Genomic DNA, 17409 nt, shown 5'->3' with positions numbered 1-17409 from the left:
TTGCCCATGCAACGTCAATTCTGCCCTATTGTATGCCCACCCTATGCACTGACTTAAGGGAGGGTCCTGGGGAACCATAAGCTTTTTGTACTCATCTCACCTGATGATAATAGACTGTTGACCATCTCAAGGAATGTGGAGTGGACAAACTGATAGTCTTCGAGCAGCAATACAGCCTGCTGTGCTTCAATACCAGCAAGCTGCATCACCTAATAGCAGGGAAGTAATTTTAATCTAATTGAACAGAATGTGTACATTCTTTTATAATAGAATAATAAATCCTTAAATTTATTTTACATATTTATCTATTCCCCCCGCCCCACACACACACACACACACACACGTTCTGTATTACTACATTTGTATATTCTCAAAAAATGATTTTGGTCATCTGTCAAATATAAAGATAAGGAACAGTTTACATGGAAGAACTGATTTCTAATTAGAAAATAATTAACAAATACTTTGATGCTTACATGACAATTTTTCCAAATATGACCTCAAACTGTACCCCAAAACTATGCCATTGGTGCTCCCTTTGTTGTGTGCACTATAACATGGAGTTTTCTTGTGCAATTTTGGAGGCCACTTTGGGAATTTTGACCCTAAAAGTTTTGTCGTCTGTTTTAATTTAATGTGTATATCTTCGTAAATCACAAGATTTTTGCTTTATAAAGCATATTATAATGAGCCCACATGGTCCATACTTGCACTTGGAGAGAACCCTAAAAAAATCAGTGGGGCTCTAAGTAAGTGCAGGTGTCCACACACACAGAACAGCTTGCAATATCTGGACCTGAGAAGGAGACTGTATCTGTGTCTTTACAGTACCTAAAGGCCTGTCTTCACTACCAGGGAGATCAATGTTACTGCAATTGATGCAGCGGGTGTCAATTTAGCGGGTCTAGTGAAGACCCACTAAATCGATGACAGAGCGCTCTCTGGTCGACTCTGGTACTCCAGTTTCCCGAGAAGAGTAAGGTAAGTTGACCAGAGAGCATCTCCTATCAACGCAGCGCAGTGAAGACATCAGGATAAGTCAACCTAAGCTACGTCGACTCCAGCTACGTTATTCACGTAGCTGGAGTAGCGTAACTTAGATCAACTTACCCCAGTAGTGAAGGCAAGCCTTCATACAATGAGGCACAGATATTAATAATATATATAACTGTCAAAAATAAAATTCATAAGGAAAGATTTTATAACGTGATCAGCACCACAACTGGGGCCAGATTTTCAAAAAAATCTGAGCACCATGCTGCTCTTCCAGAGAACAACAGGAGCTACTGATTGCTGAGCTCTTTTGAAAATTTGGCTACTTCATTTAAGTTCCTAAATGGGTGCTAAACTCTTCTGAAAGTCTGACCTGCAGGAAACATTTTTATTTTGTGTCTTTCAAAGTTCCCTTAACTATTCAATTTTTTTCCACACAAACAATTTAAATAAACTGCAAAACAAAAGACTGAGTGACACACCTGTTTAAGATCATTTTTGAACTGCTTCAGTTCATAACCTCTGGAAATCTTGGGAGTAATCAGAATAGATCCATGCATGTGACTAACTAAAGAGGTAACTGTCCGACGACCGACACCACTACGTCCTGCTAAAAGAAGTGATCCTCCAGGAAAACTCAGCACTCTGTCTATCCTGGACACATAATCGAGGACTTCTTGGAAAAGTAAAATCTCTATCTCCTTGTTATCTCGTCCATAATGAATAATACCCTATATAAAAATGAGATAAATTAATAATTGTGTTAATGATAAATGCAAGTGTAACTATAGAATGTGATAATGTCCAACATTTTACAAAATTAAGAAACAGAAGGTAAGAAACTTAAGAGATGACACTGATGTTCTTTACAAACTGAACTATTTAATGAAGTAGAATTTTGTTACCTTGCTGTCCCTGTTCCAGCAGTGGAACCCTAGTAAAGAAGTCACTTAAACCCAAGGTTCAGGATAGCACAGACCTAAATATGGTATAGCCTGGAGCAGGGGTCAGCAACCTCTGGCACGCGGCTCGCCAGGGTAAGCACCCTGGTGGGCCAGGCCAGTTTGTTTACCTGCTGCATTGGCAGGTTCGGCCAACCGCGCCTCCCACTGGCTGCGGTTCGCCATCCCAGGCCAATGGGGGCTGCGGGAAGCCAGCACATCTCTCGGCTCGCGCCATTTCCCGGTGCCTCCATTGGCCTGGAGCAGTGAACCGCGGCCAGTTGGAGCCACGATCAGCCAAACCTGCCGACGCGGCAGGTAAACAAACTGGCCCGGACCGCCAGGGTGCTTACCCTGGCGAGCTGCGTGCTAGAGGTTGCCAACCCCTGCCCTGGAGTAATGCTTACAGACTATAATATATTGAAACAAGAATAAAAGAACATACCAATGGATGAATTTAACGTACATAATAGGCCAGAGTGACAGGTCCAGCCAAACTATGCTCCAAGCCACCTTTTTTAGTCATAGAATCATAGGACTGGAAGGGAGATCATCTAGTCCAGTCCCATTAACTCAAGGCAGGACTAAGTATTATCTAGACCATCTCTGACAGGTGTTTGTCTAACCTGCTGTCATAAACAAGCATTTAAGGCTTAATTCCTCTTTTACCTGTAAAGGGTTAAGAAGTTCACATAGCCTAGCTGACACCTGACCAAAGAAACCAATAGGGGGACAAAATGTTTTCAAAGAGGGATGAGGGAAAAAATCTTTTGTCTGTTCAGAAAAGTTTGTGCCAGAGTGAAGGATCCAGGAATCAGCCATCTAACATTTCTTAAAAGTAGTAAGTGTTTAGAGAAGGAATGTATTGGATTATGTTTATTTTCTTTTGTGACTTCGTTTTGCACAGAGGGAGAATCGAATTGGGTTTCTTTGTGTAACTAAGGTTTTTGCCCAGAGGGACATCCTCTGTGTTTTGAATCTGTTGTCTGTGAGAGTAGCTTGCATGCTAATCTCACAGAGGTATTCTTTTCACCCTTTTTCTTTAATTTAAAGTCTTCTTTTAAGAACCTGATTGATTTTTTCCTTGTTTTAAGATCCAAGGGTTTTTTGGATCTGGGCTCACCAGGAATTGGTGGGAGGTGAATCAGTCACAATCCTGCCAGGAAGGGGGATAAAGACTGGGGAAATATTTGGGGGGAAGACAGAGTTTCCAAATAACTCTCCCATAAACATTTGTTTAAACCATTTGGTGCTGGCAGCTACTAGATCTAAGCTGATAAATAAGCTTAAGGGTATCTCATGCAGATCTGTACATCTGTACCCTGAAGTTCAGAATGGGGGTGACACCTTAACACCTGCTCTTAAAAATCTCCAATGATGGAGATTCCACAACCTTCCTAGGCAATTTATTTCAGTGCTTAACCACCCTGGCAGTTAGGGTGGTTAAGCACTGAATGTCCTAATGTCCAGCCTAAACCTCACTTGCTGCAATTTAAGCCCATTGCTTCTTGTCCTATCCTTAGAAGTTAAGAAAAACAAATTTTCTCTCTCCTCCTTGTAACAACCTTTTAAGTACTTGAAACTGTTATCTTGTCCCCCCTCAGTCTTCTCTTTTCCACACTAAACAAACCCAATTTTTTCAATCTTCCCTCATAGGTCATGTTTTCTAGACCTTTTAATCGTTTTTGTTGCTCTTCTCTAGACGTTCTCCAATTTGTCAACATCCTTCCTGAATTTTAGCACCCAGAACTGGGCACAATACTCCAGTTGAGGCCTAATCTACGCAGAGTAGAGCAGAAGAATTACTTCTCATGTCTTGCTTACAATACTCCTTCTAATACATCCCAGAATGATGTTTAGTTTTTTTGCAACAGCTTTACACTGCTGACTCATATTTAGCTTGTGGTCCACTATGACCCTCAGATCCCTTTCCCCAGTACATCTTCCTAGGCATTCATTTCCCATTTTGTATGTGTGCAACTGATTGTTCCTTCCTAAATGGAGTACTTTGCATTTGTCCTTATTGAATATCATACTATTTACTTCAGACAATTTTTCCAGTTTGTCCAGATCATTTTGAATAATCCTATCCTCCAAAGCACTTGCAACCCCTCCTAGCTTGGTATCATCCGAAAACTTTATAAGCGTACTCTCTAGGCCATTATCTAAATCAGGGGTCGGCAATCTCTGGCACACGACTCACCAGGGTAAGCACCCTGGAGAGCCAGGCCAGTTTGTTTACCTGTCGCGTCAGCAGGTTTGGCCGATTGCGGCTCCCACTGGCCGCGGTTCGTTGTCCCAGACCAATGGGGGCAGCGGGAAGCCACAGCCAGCACATCCCTCACCAGCACCTGACAAAGAAACTCACAGAGTTCTCAGGCCACCAAACCTTGTCCCTACCCACTATTCTTCATGGGCCCCACATGGGCAGAGTAAGGGAGAAAGAGCTACTAAGGACTACTTGGAGTTGTGGGGAGTTGATTTGCATGAGTTTCCCATCTCCAGAGCCTACTACTGAAGTAGGTGTGCAACCCTGCCATGCTTCCTTCCACTATGGCCTGACTATCCTCAAAATCAGTTAGACCAATTTAGAGCCAGCACAGTGTCCCTTCCTCCACATGTTCTGGATTTGTCCTTTATTGCTTAAAAGCATGTCAACTTCTGTTTCTAAAATAACTGTATCTCCCTTTTAGAATACAAATTACATTCTATTATTCTAACCAAAAGAAAAATGTCTGGCAACATAGTTGTGGTTACTTTAAACAAGGTACAAATATAATTATAGACTTTTGAAAGTCCTTCTTTTGTTTTTATTCCTTATTCTTGACACACCTTTTTGATAACATCTTTTAGGTCTTCTGAATTTAATTTGCCAAGTGGCTTCCCATGAGGTGGTAATGCCTGCTCTGGTGCTCTGAATGTTCCCGCCTCATGATGAGCTCCCCATGTTACATAGAAGCTATCTGTGAAAATATAAACATAAATGTGATAGGAGTCTACATTCTCAAGTGATAAAGCATATTACCAGGTATTTCAACAAATCTCATGTAATACATTTTATATGTTTTACCTGCCATATTCTCCAGGATATCTGAGCCCCAGTCTCCTTGAAACACTTTCATTAAAATATTATCAAATATGAGGAGTTCTTTAGCACCAACAATCTTGTCACGGAAGAGGCGACGGGCTTCATAAGCAACAATTTCCAAAACGTAATCTAGTGTGTGTGTTGATGACCCTGCAAAGTATATATAAATGTGTGTGTATCTGTTGATGACCCAACAAAGGATAGATAGATAGATAGATAGATAGATAGATAGATAGATAGATAGATAGATAGATAGATAGATAGATAGATAGATAGATAGATAGATAGATTTTTGCATTTCAAAATACAGTCAAATTGAAAAAGAGTAAATCAGATTACATACCAGCATGAACACATCAAGAGGGAAGAAATAAAAGAAAAACCAAGCATTATAAAATATTTTTTTTAAATCTTATGGATACAAACAAGGTTAAATTACAAAAGCACATAGAGAAATAAATACTTTAAAAACTAGTTTTCTGCAAAGTACACTATTGTTTAATAACTGTTTAGTGTGCTCAAGGTGATGAACACAGAATAAAAACAAATATATTGTAATAAAAATAATAAAATACTACCCTTTTAAAATAGAATCCTACAAAAAAAACCTGGAGATCCAGTTTTAAAGGGGGAACAGAAAGTAACTGGTAATAAAGAACACAAGAACATAGGAATGGCTATACTGGATCAGACCAATGGATCATCTAGCCCAGTATCTTGCCTTCTGACAGTGGCCAATACCTGGTGCTTAAGAGGGAATGAACAGAAGAGGGAATCATCAAGTGAACCATCCCATCATCCACTCCCAGCTTCTGGCAATCAGAGGTTAAGGACACCCAGAGCATGGGGATGGATCCCCAACCATCTTAGCTAATAGCCATTGATGGACCTATGCTCCAGGAACTTATATAATTATTTTTTGAACCCCGTTATTCTTTAGGCCTTCACAACATCCCCGGGCAACAAGTTCCACAGGTTGGCAGTGCATTGTGTGAAAAAGAACTTCCTTTTGTTTGCTTTAAACCTGCTGCCTATTAATTTCATTGGGTGTCCCCTGGTTTTTGTGTTATGCAAAGGAGTACATAACACTTCCTTATTCACTTTCTCTACACCATTCATGATTGTATAGACCTCTATCATATTCCCTCTTAGTCGTCTCTTTTCTAAGACAAAAAGAACAGTCTTTTTAATCTCTCCCCATATGAAAGCTGTTCCAAAGCCTTAATCATTTTTGTTGTCTTTTTCTGTACCTTTTCCCATTCTAATATATCAGAACTGCACTCAGTATTCAAGGTGTGGGTGTAACATGGATTTACATAGTGGAATGATGATATTTTCTGTCTTATTCTCTATCCCTTTCCTAATGGTTCCTAACACTGTTGGTTCTTTGTCACACTCAGCGCATGTTTTCAGAGAACTATCCACAATGACTCCAAGATCTTTTCATTGACTAGTAACAGCTAAATCATCATTTTGTATATATAGTTGGGATTATATTTTCCAATGTGCATTACTTTGCATTTATCAGCATTGAATTTTATCTGCCATTGTGTTACCCAGTCACCCAGCCTAGTGACATCTCTTTTTAACTATTCACAGTCTGCTTTGGACTCAACTATCTTGAGTAATTTTGTACCATCTGCAAATTTCGCCAACTCAATATGTACCCCTTTTTCTAGATCATTAATGAAAATGTTGAACAGCACTGGTCCCAGTATAGAACCCTATTTACCTCTCGCCATTCTGAAAAATGACCATTTATTCCTTTCCTTTGTTTCCTGTCTTTTAACCAGTTACTGATCCGGGAGAAGACTTTCCCTCTTATCCCATGACTCCTTACTTTGCTTAAGAGCATTTGGTGAAGGACCTTGTCAAAGGCTTTCTGAAAGTCAAGTACACTATATTCACTGGATCACCTTTGTCACATGCTTTTTGGCAAGAATTCTAATAGACTGGTGAGGCATGATTTCCCTTTAGAAAAGCTGTGTTGAGCCTTTCCCAACAAATTGTGTTCATTGTGTGTCAGAGAATTCTGTTATTTACTACAGTTTCAACCAATTTGTCTGGTACTGTACTGAAGTTAGGCGTACCAGCCTATAATTATCAGGATCACCTCTGGAGCCTTTTTAAAAACTGGCGTCACATTAGCTATTCTCTAGTCATCTGGTACAGAAGCGGATTTAAAGGATAGATTACATACCACAGTAGTAGTTCTGCAATTTCATATCTGAACTCCTTCAGATCTCTTGGGTGAATACCATCTGTTCCTGGTGACTTATAACTGTTTAATTTATCAATTTGTTCCAAAATCTCCTCTACTGACCACTCAAGCTGGGCCAGTTCCTCAGATTTGTCACCTAAAAAGAATGGCTCAGGTGTGGATATCTCCCTCACATTCTCTGCAGTGAAGAGCAATGCATAAGAATTCATTTAGCATCTCTGCAAAGCCTTATCTTCCTTGCGTGCTCCTTTAGCACCTCAATCATCCAGTGGTCCACTGGCTGTTTGGCAAGCTTCCTGCTTCTGATGTACTTTAAATGATTTTTTTTTGGCTTAGTTTTTGAGTCTTTGGCTAGTTGCTCTTAAAATTCTTTTTTGGCCTGCCTACTTATACATTTACACTTGACTTGCTACCATTTATGCTCCTTCCTATTTTCCTCAGTAGGGTTTAATGTCCAATTTTTAAATGACGCCTTTTTGCCTCTAACCACTACTTTTACTTTGTTGTTTAGCCTTGGTGGCACGTTTTGGTCCTCTTACTATGTTTTTTTAATTTGGGGTATACATTTAATTTGAGCCTCTATTATGGTGTTTTTAAAGTTTCCATGCAGCTTGCATGCACTTCATTTTTGTGACCAAACCTTTTAATTTCTGTTTAACTAGCTTCCTCATTTTTTTTGTAGTTCCCCTTTCTGAAGTTACAATAAATAAGTCCAAAGCCAAGGCAAAAAATAAATCCAAGAACAGATAGTTGTTATCTTGGGGGAAAATAAAGCTTTAACATGCTCCTTACAAGTAGAGAAGGGACAAGATGAGATGGGTTTCAGGTGGAGCAAATTACTCACCACACTGCTCATCACAGAAAAAGCACAGTCATTCACTTATAAGTCATCCAGCTTCAGATATAATAGTGGAATCCTTAAACAGGGAGAAATTCCCACTTGGTGTAAGTAAGTGTACCTTCATTGACTTAAGTGGAGCTATGCTGATTTACATCCCCTGAAGATCCAACCCAATGAGTGGAGTGTGAGTACAGATGCTTATCAGTTCAATGCTACCAAAGCAAGTCTCAAATTTAGCCATCAACTACATCTCCGCTAATGCCAATTTAAAACCTAATTGACACTTTTCAGGAAGACAATGTAAAAAACACAGGTCTGTAAATGATCCCATAAAAGTTCACAATTATTAGCACAAAACAAATACAATAGGATTATTATAAGATTATTCATGACCCCATAAAATATCAACTTCAAAGGAAGGATAAAAATCAGACTGGAAGTCAGCCTAAGCTGTCAGTTTCCAAGAGTACCTAAAACTAAATTCCATTCAGTTTATCAGGAAAAGGAAAAGTTTGAGTATAAGTGGTCATTAGAAAGCACTTCAACATCATGAGAAGGATTGGTCACACCCTTCCTTTGTTAAGCAGTATAAGAATAATGCCCCTCAGTAGTGGCAATACTGCTACACCCCCCCCCCACACACACACTTTAAGCAACTGATACAACTAAAGTCATCTCTGGCAAGCCACTACGGGTATGTTTACACCTCAATGTAAGCCCAAGGTTCGAACTCAGGCTCAGGCTCAAGTACTCCACAATTCCATGGGCCAGCTTTCTTTGTCCTCTGGACAGTCAAGTTTTTCCACACTGCGCCGTAAACAAAGGGCTAGAGCTGCCACATTTTGGGAGGGCACTAGGAAGTCTGGGATATGGGTGGTTGAACTTGGGCCCACATAATGCAGTGTAAATGTTAGCACCCACGGCTGGGACCCAAAATTCCTAAGCTAAGGTTACAAATAAGTGTAAATGCTCAAGCCCTACGTTAACAAACCTGGGGTGTGCTAACTCGAGTTCCACTTACCCTGGGCTTACTTTGAAGTGTAGACATACCCTGAGCCATCCTCATCAAAAACCAGATCAATTGCAGAAAGTGGAGTCCACAGATTTCTTAATCAAAATGACTGAAGTGAACAGCCCAGACTTATTTATTTTCTTTAAACTCAAGACAGTTACTACCTATATTTTAAAATCCCACACTATTTTTCAAAATTAAAAACAACAACATAACTTTTCATGCAATGGAACTTTGTTTTTCAACTGACATTAGGGCCAGTCCTACAAACTTTCCAGGTTTCAATAGGGATTCAAGGAGGGAGGGATAGCTCAGTGGTTTGAGAATTGGCCTGCTAAACCCAGGGTTGTGAGTGCAATCCTTGAGGGGGCCATTCAGGGATCTGGGGCACAAAAATCTGTCTGGGGATTGGTCCTGCTTTGAGAAGGGGGTTGGACTAGATGATCTCCTGAGGTCCCTTCCAACCCTCATAGTCTATGATATGGAGAGTTTGCAGGATAGATAAATAATAAGAAACACATCACAAAATATTTGAACATTCTAAAAATGTTTTCTCTTTTGGAACAAATCAGAGTAACTCACCTCCTGTTAAATCATATCTGAATAAGCCAAGAACCCACTGAGTAAGAATGTATGGTGTAAAGAGGTAATGACTATGATCATCAACTGTGAATTTTGCTCGTACCTGAAAATATAAGTTATTTACAACACAATTGATATTTTAATTGCAAAGATTTCTTGACAATTTAGTTAAACAATTTTCCATGCTTTCACCAAGTGGATTTACTTCAACTGTAAAGGTTCATATATTTTGTTAATTCATCTGAAAAATACACAGCTTGGATTGTTTACATTTTGCTTTCAGACCAAAAAAGCAAAATATCTCATTTCTAAAATATTTATTCTATATTATTTCTGAGAAAAAGGTTATGTTGGAAAATTAGTTCCTTGTTTCTTCCATGGGAACAATCTCTCTTCCAGTCTAAAACATCGCTAATGGGTCAATTTTTCTAGTTTGGCAACAGGAGAAGAATTTTATCCAAATTCTTGGATAGACGCTGATACTCTGTACCTCAGGGGAACACCCTGCATCCCCATGTTCATCCTTACAATATGTTTGTGTGGTATCCAATGCAAAGTTTGTCATGTGGGTGTCTTCAGAAGGCTCATGATGCACTGAGCATTGTTGTTATAGTAATTTTATAGGTTGTAATTTCATGTATATATTTATGAGGCTGAAAATGTGTCCTTGTGGCTTAAAACAAGCCCAGACAAAACTCTCCAGGAGCAGAGGGGCAGTTCACACCCCATCCGGGCATGTATGGGACAAACTCAGCCCAGCTTCACAGGAACAAAGGACACTGGCCTAGGCAGCAACAAAGGATCTGTTGGACTCTCGAGTGAGTCATCCCCCTTCCTTTGGTCAGTTTGGGACTACGATGAGGTAATGCTCACCTGACTCTGAAGTGGGGAGGTAAAGCCAAGGGGGAAGAAAGAACATGATAAAAGGGAGAGACGTTTTCCATGCTCTTCCTCTCTCTTCCACCTATTTCTACAGACACCACCACCAGGCGACTGAAGCACTGATCAAAGGGGAGAGCCTGGCTGAAGGGCAACCAGTCACCCTGTGGTGAAAAGCATCTAAGTTTGTAAGGGCACTGAAAGTGTTAAGATGAGCTTAGAATGTGTTTTGCTTTTATTTCATTTGACCAAATCTGACTTGCTGTGTTTTGACTTATAATCACTTAAAATCCATCTTTTGTAGTTAATAAATTTGTTTGTTTTTCTACCTGAAGCAGCGCATTTGGTTTGAAGCTGTCAGAGACTCCCCTTGGGATAACAAGCCTGATATATATCAATTTCTTTGTTAAATTGATGAACTCATATAAGCTTGTAGCATCCAGCAGGCATAACTGGACACTGCAAGACAGAGGTTCCTAGGGTTGTGTCTGGACCGAAGATACTAGTTAGTGTCAATCAGATGCACAATCCAAGCAGCGGCTGGCCAAAAGTGCTCAATCACATAGCTGGGAGCAGCTTACATGCTAGAAACTGTGCGTGAACAGCCCCGGGATGGGGGTTCTCACAGCAGAGCAGGGTAAGGCTGCCTCCCTGAGTCAAGGACTGGAGTAACCTAGCAGATCACCGGTCCAGATAACACCAGGGGAATGTCACATAGACCAAGAGGGTGAAGGGCCTGTGCAAGGTTAGGAGGACATCCCAAACACATTTGATATGTACATAACACATGCTTTCAAAGGATCTGTGGTCAGACAAATCACATGTATTAAATATGACTGTATTTGTATAGTGTTCCTTATGTATGGTACATGATTTGTGTGGGGCCGAGGTATATTTCTGGACAGAAGATGCTATATAAATGTAAGGTATAATGAATAAAAAAAATTAACAACAATGTATATCATAATTTGGCTGACTGATAATGGAAATATTAACTATTTATTTATATCTGAAAACACACCTTGATTTTTAACTCATGGAGTAACTGCATAGCTCTCTTTGAGGATGAGACAATTTTCTACACAGATTTATACTAATAACTCATAAAATATACAGATAAAGAATAAGCCATATGAAAAGAATGCAAGGCATGAGACTGCAGCTGTTTACCAAAAGGATAACAAATATTTTTATCTGATTCTCCTTACACTACTATATGTAAGCTATTGATGTTCAAAATGTGTAGAATCTCAAAGGATAGAAATTTTGTTACTATTCAATACACAGGTAGTGTTTCTTTACTGTGTTTGTTCTATTAAACCTGTCAATTGAGGTCTGAAATGGTTTATAAGTAATACAATTGTCTGTATGGTGATGGCCTACTTATTGCATTCTGTAAACTTGGCTCTACCTCCACCATAACCTTTTATCATCATAAAGATTCAGCCTTCCACTGTTGGAAAACTTTTGGCTAAGCTAAGTTTCCTTAATCAAGATTTTCGAACATCTAATAACCTCGCCTTACCAGAATGACACTTGCACATATTTCTTTGAAGATTTGAATTATGTGATTAGTTGGAGGCTGTGTCCATGCTCCATCTGCTTTTAAGGATGTGATCATTCTTCCTAGATGTCTGTTAAGCACTTGGGTCCTAGCCCATGTAATTACTCTTATACTAAATCCAGTGAGACCATGCTTAAATGCTTAAAGTAATACATGCTTGGCTGGGACCCTACAATTTTGAGTGGGAAGTTAAAAATGTATTTGTGTGCCTAAATGTCATATTTTATATGCACACTATTTGGAATACTTAGTCCTATCTAAGTATGGCCCCCATCATCATACAAAATCATAGTATCTGAGCAACTTGCAATCTTCAATGTGAAGCAGAGTTATCCTCATTTTACAGATGGGGTATGGAGGCACAAAGAGGCTGAATCCACCATTTACTAGTGCAGGGGTAGGCAACCTATGGCACGGGTGCTGAAGGCGGCACACAAGCTGTTTTTCAGTGGCACTCACACTGCCCAGGTCCTGGCCACTGGTCCAGGGGGCTCTGCATTTTAAATGAAGCTTCTTAAACATTTTAAAAACCTTATTTACTTTACATATAACAATAGTTTAGTTATATATTATAGACTTGTAGAAAGAGACCTTCTAAGAACATTAAAATGTATTACTGGCACACAAAACCTTAAATCAGAGTGAATGAATGAAGACTCGGCACAGCACTTCTGAAAGGTTGCCTACCCCTGTACTAGTGTAAATGATAGATTCTCTGGAACTTGAAATCTTTAAATCATGATTTGAGGACTTCAGTAACTCAGCCAGAGGTTATGGGTCTATTACAGGAGTGGGTTGATGAGGTTCTGTGGCCTGCAATGTGCAGGAGGTCAGACCAGATGATCATAATGGTCCCTTCTAGCCTTAAATTCCATGAGTCCCTAAGTGACATGTCCAAGCACACACAGGAAGTCTGTGATGCAACAGGGAATTGAACCCAAGTCTCACAAATCCTAGACTAGTGCCCTAACCACTGGACCATCCTTTCATGTCCATAATAACATGCATGTACCCTTCACTTTAATTCTGAGATCAACACAAAAAACTTACTCACATTTAGATTTTAAATATGGTGAAAACATTGTATAATATATTGTTAATGTCTAAAGCCAGAGATTAAAAGACATGGCTGCTTCTCAATTTTTCATCTCCATTTCCCAAAAAAGAAATCAAAGCACTGTACCTGCTCATATACTTGAACCATAGATCCTGCCAGCTGATGTATTTTTGGTAAGGAACCCCAAACAGAGTGATTCTTTAGGTTTTTGTGAAGCACAGGCTCTAAATATGCACTATAAATTGTTTGCAGTTGGTCTCTTTCTGGATAGCTAGAGGAAAAAAAGAAGAGTCCAAGGAAATTGTGATGTATCAACATTCTTAATTTCCATACCAAAAATGGGTTTAGATTTATATCTATAATTTACTCTGAATCTTCAATAAATAGAGCCTTAGTCCAGCAGTAACTTAAATACATTTGATTTTATCTGAATATGCAACCCTCAGGGACTTTCTATGTGTATCTTTAAATATGTTCCAATTTATAAACCCAATTTATAAACCTTTCCTCACAATGTATTTAATCCAGCACTTTAAAATAAGAAATCCTACTTGAAAACTTATTTCAGATACTCAGGAACAACAAGGTGCATTAAAATAATTATATATTGCTCTTTAACTGGCTTCAAACACCAAGAGGTAGCAACAATGATATTATATGCGAAGATTCTACATTATTAGGAAAGATTAGAGGCTTGACTTGCCAGACACAATCACATTCAATGTTTTCAAGTCTCACATCAAGAAGGACAGGCAGAGGCAAACAGATCTGCAATCTGAATCTGAGATCTCAAAGTCAAGTAGGTTCTTGCAGACACTTACTCAATTGCACAAAGACGAACAACAGAAGTAAATCTGGATGTAAGTTTATGCCTTCCTAATGTTCCCCCAGCAGACATGGATGCCACAATTTGGATACTTTCTAAACCAACCCATTCAAGATTTTCATCGTAAAATCCTTGGTACGTCAGAATCTTTAATATAACAAAACAAAATATTTTAGTAAAATTAAATGAAAAATAGCAAGGTGCCTAATGAAAACAATATATTAATGATGACTCTCTGATTAGTATTATTTGTTAAATACCAACAACATACTCATCACTAACATTTTCCTCAAATATGTCTAATATATTATTCTTAAGCAACTGTGCAGCACTATAAACAAAAATTTATATGGCACTTTATAAAATCATAAATAGGGCCAGATTCTCCTCCGTAAACCAACAGCACAAAGGAGCTAGAATCCAGGTGCAACTGGACAGCTGACAATTCCTCCTGGAGGGAGGTAGCTCTCAGCTACAGTAAAGCCAAAAGAGTTGGCTCCTTCCCTAACCGCCCTGACCTCAACCAGAGTAAAGGGCATGTCAGGCGTGGAAGGGGGCATACTGGAGCTTCACTCTGCCAATTCTCAGCTCCTGAGAGGTCCCTTAGAGACCATGAGCAGCTGAAGTAAGTAAGGGCAGCCCTTAGCCCACAGTCTTTGTCCCAGATAGCTTGCAATGTAAGAGAAAATTAAACCAAAGGGGGAAATATTTCAGTAAAAGGGAGAATGTAGTAAATTCATTGTTAAAAATCAACAAACACTACAACAGATGTGTCGGGTGAAGGTGTGGAAGAGGGTTTTAAGAAGGAATTTGGCGAAGGAGAAAGAATGCATGATGGACAGAACGTAAAAATGAGGAAAAAGTTATTTTTAAAATATTGTAAGCATTACATTTCAATTTCCAATCTCTGAGGAGAGAAGAATTATGCAAATCCATAAACTTACTTTGTTAATCACTATAAGCTTTTGGGGACAGGTACTGTCTTTTGATTACATATGTAGGGCCGGCTCCAGCTTTTTCGCTGCCCCAAGTGGCGAACCGAGAAAAAAAGAAAAAAGCCGATTGGCGGCACGTTGGCAGCAGCTCAATCGTGCCGCTTCATTCTTCTGTGGCAATTCTGCAGCGGCTCCTTCACTCCCTCTCTTCCTCTTCGGCGGCAGCTCAAAGAGGAGGAGAGGGACTGAGGGACCCGTTGCCGAATTGCCGCCAAAGACCCCTTTCCATTGGCCGCCCCAAGCACCTGCTTGGTTCGCTGGTGCCTGTAGCCAGCCCTGTACATATGTGTACAGTGCTTAGCACAAATGGAACCTTGATACCGGTTGGCATCTCTACATGCTACCACACTACACATAAACATAATGATAATAAACATGTAGGATGTTAACTATTAAGATCACCAGCATAATGTAAGGTGTTCAATTCAAAATACTCTGCCTGTATATCAAATGATTGGAAATAGGACTTCCATATGTATTTACTGAATCATAATAAATCATTTATAGTCTATAATTCTAAAAATAATTATCAAAGCCATATACGTTCACCTGTTGCAGGAAAGCCACTAGAGTGCTGGTTCCCCATTTATCAGGTTTGGGCAGGTTGATCTCCTTTAAGTATAAAACCAGCCTTTCACAGTCTTTCGGTCTGTATACTCTCCCAGTATTTGTACTGATTACCATGCAAGTCTGATTTAACTTTTGGAGAAGATGTCGAGATGTAGTTTGTGCACTGCAGTGAACTGTAGCAATCTGAGTGGATCGGAGTTGGGAAAAGGCATAACGAAGCAACATTCTAACAAAATAAAATATATAAATATATATTTTATATACACAGAAATTTTTAAAAAGCAATTTGAACACCTTTAAAACTGCTAGCACACTGTTTAATGTACTGCATATAATGTACTGGATCAGTTTTGTTGAACTAAATATTCTTGATTATAAAATCAAATTGTATCATTTCACATTTATGAAGTTCCAGAAAAGTACTTATACAGATTTGTGTAAGAAACAGCTAGTTGGTGAACAATGAAATATGGCCCCAAACCAGCTATTTACAACACATGGACAATGGAAGTCAATAGGGCTCTGCAAAAATTCATTAGGCTTCTCATGCAGTTTACATTGCAGGATCAGAGCCTATGCACATGAGGATAAAGAAAATAAAAAGGAATGCTACATATCTTTTTCTTTTAGGAATCATATTTATGACTGAATTTTAAACAGTGGAAATAGCATTAGATTGTTGAGAAGAAACCAGTAAAAGAAAGAATATAATCTATTTGCAAATCAACAGAGACACAGAAAAAAAACTGGGTTCACACTTATTACCATTATTATTATGTGAGGGGTACGCCCTCACCCTATTGAGGGAGAATTTAATGAGCTCTTCAGGGCTCAGCCAGCACTAACTAGACACAGCTGCATGGCTTGCTCTTTGAGGGAATCAACAAGCACATGGATAAGGGTGATCCAGTCGATGCAGTGCACTAGGACTTTCAGAAGGCCTCTGACGAGGTCCCCCACCAAAGGCTCTTAAGCAAAGTAAGGAGTCATGTGATAAGAAGGAAGGTCCTTTCATTGATCCATAGCTGGTTAAAAGATGGGAATGGAAACAAAGGGTAGGAATAAACTGGTTGTTTTCACAATGGAGAGAGGTCAATAGTGGGAGAGTTCCCTGTAGTGGAACTTGTGCTCTTCAATATATTAATAAATGATCTGGGAAAAAAGGGTGAACAGGAATGTGGCAACATATGCAGATGATACAGAATTACTAAAATAGTTAATTCCAAAGATCACTTTGAAGAGTTACAATGGGATTTTGTTGCAGATGAAATTCAATATCGATAAGTGTATAGGCCAGGCTTGACATAAGAAACTTGTTTAATTTCTTAGTAGGCATAATTGGAAAGGTGAATGGAAGGTTAAGTTGTAAATAGGGGCTTGACAAACAGTATGCTGGCGTGATGCTAAGGACTATGGACAAGATAAACCTTGAAGGTAAAGATCAGGTTCCACATGAACAGCACATGGACAGAGCATGCTGTACAGGGATTGGTTCCTGCACAGTAACCAAGCCAATCCAAAAATGTATGATTGAATGTACAACAAATGCAATGTTATGTGTAAATTCATATAAAAGAAGAGATTGTCTGTGTAACTTTGAATGTGTAGTATGCCCTGTACCTATCCCCTATGCTAGAGTCCGATCAACTCAGTGTAGCTTTGCTGTATGCCAAATAAAGGAACCTGAGTGAAGAAATCCAGAATCAAACTGAGAGTTCTGGATCCCAGAGAACTGGATTAAGTGTTCTCCCAGAACTGGACAAGGTGCTCTTGATAAGCCAAGTGTAAAAACTCCCCGAGGGAATCCCAACAAAGTGCAAAGTAATGCACATTGGATAAC

The 17409-nt window shown here is 39.3% G+C and overlaps 1 protein-coding gene across 5 annotated transcripts in view; it reads right to left on the bottom strand.

The window, feature by feature from the left end:
- Nucleotides 1-17409, bottom strand: part of DYNC2H1 (dynein cytoplasmic 2 heavy chain 1) — a 359230-nt gene that overhangs the window by 282339 nt on the left and 59482 nt on the right. For 4 of the 5 annotated variants that reach the window (XR_005601173.1, XR_005601157.1, XM_039546469.1 and 1 more), the window contains exons 43-50: nucleotides 15543-15795; nucleotides 14000-14151; nucleotides 13305-13449; nucleotides 9679-9781; nucleotides 5005-5172; nucleotides 4767-4897; nucleotides 1476-1724; nucleotides 101-209 (exon numbers count right to left, since the gene is read on the bottom strand). Coding sequence is in view for 3 of the 5 variants with exons in the window: in XM_039546469.1 (XP_039402403.1) it covers nucleotides 101-209; nucleotides 1476-1724; nucleotides 4767-4897; nucleotides 5005-5172; nucleotides 9679-9781; nucleotides 13305-13449; nucleotides 14000-14151; nucleotides 15543-15795 (1310 nt within the window). In the remaining 2 variants the exon portion in view is untranslated. The remainder of the gene's footprint in view (nucleotides 1-100; nucleotides 210-1475; nucleotides 1725-4766; nucleotides 4898-5004; nucleotides 5173-9678; nucleotides 9782-13304; nucleotides 13450-13999; nucleotides 14152-15542; nucleotides 15796-17409) is intronic. The other variant, XM_039546537.1, reaches the window with a different exon arrangement.

The sequence above is a fragment of the Mauremys reevesii genome, linkage group 1 (assembly GCF_016161935.1).
Source record: "Mauremys reevesii isolate NIE-2019 linkage group 1, ASM1616193v1, whole genome shotgun sequence".
NCBI classification, from domain to species: domain Eukaryota; kingdom Metazoa; phylum Chordata; order Testudines; family Geoemydidae; genus Mauremys; species Mauremys reevesii.
The sequence above is the reverse complement of the archived record's forward strand: the minus strand, read 5'-3'. Positions and strand labels throughout refer to the sequence as shown.